At 59.1% G+C, this 6000-nt stretch overlaps 1 protein-coding gene across 3 annotated transcripts in view; it reads left to right on the top strand.

Moving 5' to 3' along the window:
* Nucleotides 1-4827: 4827 nt before the first annotated feature.
* The window catches only part of EFNB2 (ephrin B2), a 41686-nt gene continuing 40513 nt past the window's right edge, over nt 4828-6000 (top strand). For all 3 annotated transcript variants that reach the window (XM_086482077.1, XM_086482078.1, XM_086482076.1), the window contains exon 1: nt 4828-4955. In XM_086482077.1, coding sequence (XP_086338203.1) covers nt 4828-4955 — 128 coding nt within the window. The remainder of the gene's footprint in view (nt 4956-6000) is intronic.

The following is a 6000-nucleotide window of genomic DNA, read 5'->3' as shown; positions in this document are numbered from 1 at the left end:
AAACAATCCATTTAAATCAGTAAGCATCAATCATGCCATCATTTGTCTTTATTAAATTTAGCAGTAGTTGTATCTATTGTTATCTCTTCTCGACTTTTAAAACTGGTAAATTCTCAAGTAATTATGAACGGTGAGGTTTTCCACCCAATCAAAAATTCCACATCCCATGTATTCTCACTGCCGATGTTTAGGCTGGCGTTTAAAAGAGAATCGGGGATTGTGGGCCCAATCCTGATCCCATTCAGATTAGCTGCCTTTTTGGTTTAGATTTCGTAGGATTGGAGCTAATATCTATGTCATTATTGCCCACATCACTGTCGGAAAGAAGCCGAAAGGGGTTGTTCGGCCATAAACCCCGATTTTTGCTGTAAGGCTGGCTGAGGTACAGGAAATAAAGGTTTAAGCGGTGCGAATGGCAGAGTCTCGGTTTCCCTGAAGGCAGCGGGAAAGGCAGGTGTCGCTTGCTGGCCCCGGCCCGTCCGTCCGTCCGTCCGTGCATCCCGGCCCGCCGAACCGGGCCGCCCGGGCGCGGGAGGCCGGCGGCGCCGCTCCCACGGCCGCGGCAGGATTTCCTCCCCCCAGCAGCCTCTCCCCTGCGAGCTTGTCTGCCAGGAAACCGCGTTCCCCGCGAAACCCGAAATACCTGCCGGGACCTCCTCCCGAAATAGCCCCCAGAGAAGCCGCTGCTGCGGCCGAAGCCGGTTGCCAACTTCCCAAGATTCGTGAGCTTTTTTTCGCTGCGAAACCCCCGTCCCCAGCCCGCGCTCTCGCGTCTCCTCCGCCTCCGAGGCGCTTCCTGCTGCTCCTCGGGAGCGAGACGGGAAAGTTGGAGGCCGCCGCGGCGGGCGGCGGGGGGCCGGGACCGGGGCCGGGGCCGGGGAGGGAGCGCGGCCGCTCCGCGGCTGCCTAGGGGCTCCGCGCTGCCGTGGGCCCTCCCAGCGCCGCCGGCTCCCGCCCGGCCCCGACTCCAGCCCCGGCCCCGCTCCGACCCGCACGGAACTCGGCGGCGCGGAGAGCGGCCCCGGCCCCGACCCCGGCCCCGGGGATCGGCCCCTCTGGCAAAGCGAGTGAGCTGTGCGGAGCAGCCACCGAGCCCGCATTTCTTTGGGTGACTTCACCCTTGGTGCTTGGGTTCTTTGGAGACAAGTTCCTGGGTTGTTTTTTTTTTTTCTCTAGGTTCGTAGTTAAAAGTGATTTTATTAACGCGGATTTTCATGCACCTACAGTGCCCATCAATAGGATGCTGGAGAGTGGAGTAAAACAGCTGTATTTACGTAAAATGATTAGATGATTAGCCGCTGGACAATAGAAGCCGAGTGATATATTTAGCTACAGGAGGATATTTTCAGACAATACCAGGGCTCTTCATTTCCTCCGGTTTACTTAAAGCAAGGATACGGAGAGTTAGAGGTCACCGTTTACTCACAGCTTTTACAAAACACCGCTCGTAACCTTTTGCCTCAAAACAAACCGAAGCAGCAGCATCACAAAATTGAGGTAAACCTATTTTACACGTCTCTGTAGCTAGAAGCACTTATCGGGCTCAGTGTTTACATCGGCTCCCGACTGGATACACACCGCACATTTGTTTAAAAGTTTAATAATTAAGTACTTTCCTCCCCTTGCTGGCGAAGCTCTCCTTTGATGCCCCTCGATGTGCATAGATACCCAATCTCGGTCTCCCACTTGAGTGCTAAGTTTCCGTCCTAGGAATCAGCTCCTTTTCCACCAAATTGCGTCCCCGGATTTGCAATTCCTTCCTCACTGCAAATTAAATTTAATTAAGGAGTTTACTCAAAACGTATTCGATGTTTTGTGTGAAAAGCAAACTGATTTCCTTGTTTCCTTGAGTGGTAGATTTCATTAGAGAACTACCAAACACAATTAACACGAAATCTACGGGGCACCGAGCGCGCTTCGAATCTCCTTCCCCTTCTACTGCCAGCGAGAGGAGCGGTCCCTGCCAGGTGGGGCTGGAACACCGGTTCAGTTAAAAAGGGAATGGGGGGGGGGGGGGGGGGGGGGGGAAGAGCGATCATTTTCTTCCAAATTGATCAGGGAAATAAATTACAGCACCAGTCTTTTTCCTTCTCAGGGCTCCTTCGCTTTGGTCTAAAAGCCGAACGAGCACCGCCACTTAACCGGGTTTTTAAGCAAATGCCCATATTTTTTTTCGGGAATCAAATGATGCGAAATTGGCTCTTTATTCGGGTCTTTCGCAGCACGCTCTCCGTGTGCCCTCACTAGACGGTAGGGCGATGGCAAAGGGAGCGCCGCAATTTCCTGGGATTTGACTTTTAATCCTTTCTGCAGATACTGTTTTGGCAAGAAATCCCTCCTGGAAGGAATTCGGTAACCCCCTTCATTTTAGAGCAACGACTACGACACCGTAGCACCAGCGAGCGCGTAGCCAGGGCGCCGCTCTGGGCGCGGACCGTCCGCGCGTCCCGACACCCGGCCCGGAGCCACCTCCCGGGGCTCCTGTACCGGCCGGCGTCCTCGGCGGGGGGAACCGCGCCGGCTCCGGGCAGGAGGGGGCCGCTGGAGCCGCGGGGAGGGGTCAGCCGAGGGGGCCGCTCCCCCGGCCCCGGCCCCGCTCCCCCGGCCCCGGCCCCGCTCCCCGCAGAGGGCCGGCGCTGGCCGCTAGTGGGCGCTGTGGCCCCGTGGAAGCGCGGCGGGAGAGGCGGCGCGCCGGGCCCCAGCGCGGTGGCGGGCGGACCCGCGGGGACACCGCCAGCGCCCTCGGCACCCCCCGGGGCCCTCCGGAGCCGCCGGGGAAGCATCCCCAGCGCTGCCCGCCGGTAGCTCCCTCGGGCCAGAAGTTAATAATAAAACGAAATAAAAGGGTCCGGTGCCGACGAGGTATGCGGGGCCTGAAATGGGACCGGACACGAAATCCTATTCCCCCCCCCCCCCCCCCAGAAAAAAAAAAAAAAACAAACCTGTGGCAGGGAAGGAAGAGGCGCTGAGCGATCGCCAGGGAAAGGCGAACGAACCCGCAACCCGGCCTCAGCGCCCTGAATTACCCGCCGCTCCGCACCCCTTTGAAGGGGCCCCCGCGTGTCCAGCTCCTCTTCTATTTAGGGACGGCCCGTGGCTGGTTGTCGCGCAACCAGATAAAACTTTGGAAACTCGGAGACACCGCGGGAAGGGCCAGGCGGGACCCAGCGTGGGAGAGACCCCTTGCCCCCCATCCCCCGCCCCCTCCCTGCGGGGCGCCCGCAGAAAGTTGCGCGGGGAGCTCCACGCCAGCGGAGACCCGGGCTCGGCCCTTCCCCGTGCAGAGCCGGCGGCCCCGCTCTCCCGGGGGCGCTGTGCCCTGCAGCAGTGGGGCGGAGGAGCTCCGCGCCCCCCGGGCCTCGCCACTGCTCCCCGTTCCTTAAACTGCAGCGTACTCCGAATACGCTCTGTTTTCGCACAGACGGGTTTGGGGAGGGGGTGTGGTGTTATTGAATTTCATTTTACTTCCTCGCCCCCCATTTCGCCCCGCGTGGGCCAGCCGCCCCTCCCGCCCAGCCCTGCCGTGACTGTCCTCCCCCTCACCCCGGCGGGCCCGGCCCGGGGGTGTTACCTGCCGGCCCTGCTCGGCCGGGCTGGGCTCGGCGCGGCCCCGCCCGCCGCGGCCGCGGCGGTAAGTGACACGCGCGGCGCCCAACCAGCGCGGCGGCCCGGCGGCGGCCCTATGAGCGGTGGCGGCGGGGCGGCGGGGCCGCGCTTATATGGCTACGGCGGCGCGCTGCCGCCGGCCGCGCTCCTGCGCCGAGGACTCGCCGCGTCGGAGGCGGCAGCAGTAGCGGCGGCGGAGCAGCAGCGACATCGCGGGTTGAGGGCGCCGCGGTGGGAACGGCCGCGGCTGGCGCCGCTCCTCCTTCCTTCTCCTCCGCGCTGGGCTGCGCGGCGGCGCAAGTCCCACGCTTGGCTTCCCTCCTCATCCTCCTCCTGCCGCCGCCGCGGCGCGCACTGCGGATCGTGCAACGGGAGGGAGAGGGACGTTTTGACGCTGCGACCCCCCCCCCCCCCGCCCTCCTGTTTAGTGGGGTTTTTTAAATTTTATTTTATTATTTTTTTAATTCTTATTTTTCTTGCCCTGCTGCGCTCCGGGGTCTTTGCCGGCGACAAGGACAGCAGTGCCCCTCGGGGAAGCCGGAGCCCTGCGGATGCGCCTCCCCGGGACCGGGGGAGCTGACTCTCGGAGTGGATTTATTGACTCGCGGTTGCTTCCGAGCTCCCCGAAACAGCCCGGGCTGGTGCCTGTGCGGATTGCGAACTGCAGGGAGCAGTGAGAGACACACAGGAGGAGCCTCCTGCCGAGACGCTGTGTCCCTTTCCCCCAACCTCTTTATTTCTCCCACCACCACCATTTCTTTTATTTTACCTTTTTTTTTTTAACTCATTTTCACGCGAGCTTTAGACACTGTGAACGTGTATGGCGCACTGGATCCAAATGGGAGTTGGCAATTTGAGTGGCATCTTCCAAGGCAACCGGGAGACCCCCAGTAAGAGGAAGGACTGAGGCGTTTGCTTTTTTGTTGTTGTTGTTATTGCTGTTGTTACTTCGGAGGTAGCTGGGATCTTACCTCGCAGGAGAATTTCCTACATGCGAGTGGCATACATGACTCAGTAGATCTGCTTGCAGCTCTCACCAAGTGCATCGTCGACCCTTCGCGTGTGATTTTTAATTTTTTTTTTTTCAATTCTTTCTTCCCTACCAATCGTCCCGGCTGTTGGGATACCAGGCACCCACCCTGCTGTCGCTGCGCAGGTGCGTGGAAGCCGCACGGCGGAGTTGGCGAGGCTCCGCCGAGGGACTCGGTGCCGCCGGCGACCATGGCAGCGCGGGGGCGAGACGCCTGCGCCTGGAAGTACTGCTGGGGAGTCGCGATGGTTTTATGCAGAACTGCACTGGCGAGGTCCATCGTTTTAGACCCCATATATTGGAATTCCTCCAACCCCAAGTAAGTTTCCATCCCGCGCTCCCGCCCGCCGCCTCCCCCGGGGCCGGCGCTGCCCTCCGCGGCGGGGCGCGGGGAAGCGGGGGCGCGGCCGCAGGGAGCCCCGGGGACGAGGCGGGGGACGCTGCGAGCGGCTGCTGAACCGGCTGGCGGCGGGGTCTGGCCCTCCCTCCCCGGGGCGGGTGGTCCGTGTCACGGCGGAGCCGCCCCGCCGCGGGAGGGTCCCGGGAGGGAGGGGGAGCCGCGACGGGACGGGGCGGCGGAGCGGAATGGGGATGGGAAGCGGGGCGGCGGCAGCGGGATGAAACCCGTGGGCGGGGGGCGGGCTCCGCTCCCGCGGAGCCGCCGCGTCCCCGGGGTCGGAGCAGCGGCGGGGGTCGGCGGAGCCGGGCCGCCCTGGGCTGCCAGGAAAGGGTGATACTCTTCAACTTCTCCGTCTGCAGATGCAAACTCATCCCATTGACTCCAGCGAAGTTACATCTGGTTATAACAGGGCTAAATTTGGTTGTGGAGTTGATGGTATCAAGGCACATGTCAGTGAGTAATGAACTAAGCATTCCCCATCACACAACCATTTAGTGTCATTCTTCATTAACAAACCCAGGCAAAAAAGTACATGCGTTCCCAGGGCTTCACTATCAAAGCACACTCTTAAAATAGAAGCAAATCCTTTAAGAAACTTTTTTTACTTGAACATACGAAATTCTTGCTGTTGGGAAGAGGAATTTTTTGGAAAGTGGGCCGTCTTTCTCAAGAGAAATCCGAGTTGGTGATGAAAAACTGTTTCTGCTTCTCTTTTTGTCCCCTTTCATTTTTGACATGCAAAATAAAAGTTGGCTGTGTTCAGTTGTGAAATCCTTTGAACTTTTGTGATTAGAACCACTCTTTTAGAGAATTGCGATAGGAAGAAATAGTCTGTAGTGAGTTCAGGGAGTTTTAAACTAGGAATGGGTTAAAATAATTTCTTTTAACTCACGCTGTATCTTTAATTATACATATTTAAAAGCAAACGATATGCATTGTGGTAATTGAATTTAGAATTTCCTAT

Source organism: Leptosomus discolor, chromosome 1 (assembly GCF_034619465.1).
Source record: "Leptosomus discolor isolate bLepDis1 chromosome 1, bLepDis1.hap2, whole genome shotgun sequence".
NCBI classification, from domain to species: Eukaryota; Metazoa; Chordata; class Aves; order Leptosomiformes; family Leptosomidae; genus Leptosomus; species Leptosomus discolor.
The sequence above is the reverse complement of the archived record's forward strand: the minus strand, read 5'-3'. Positions and strand labels throughout refer to the sequence as shown.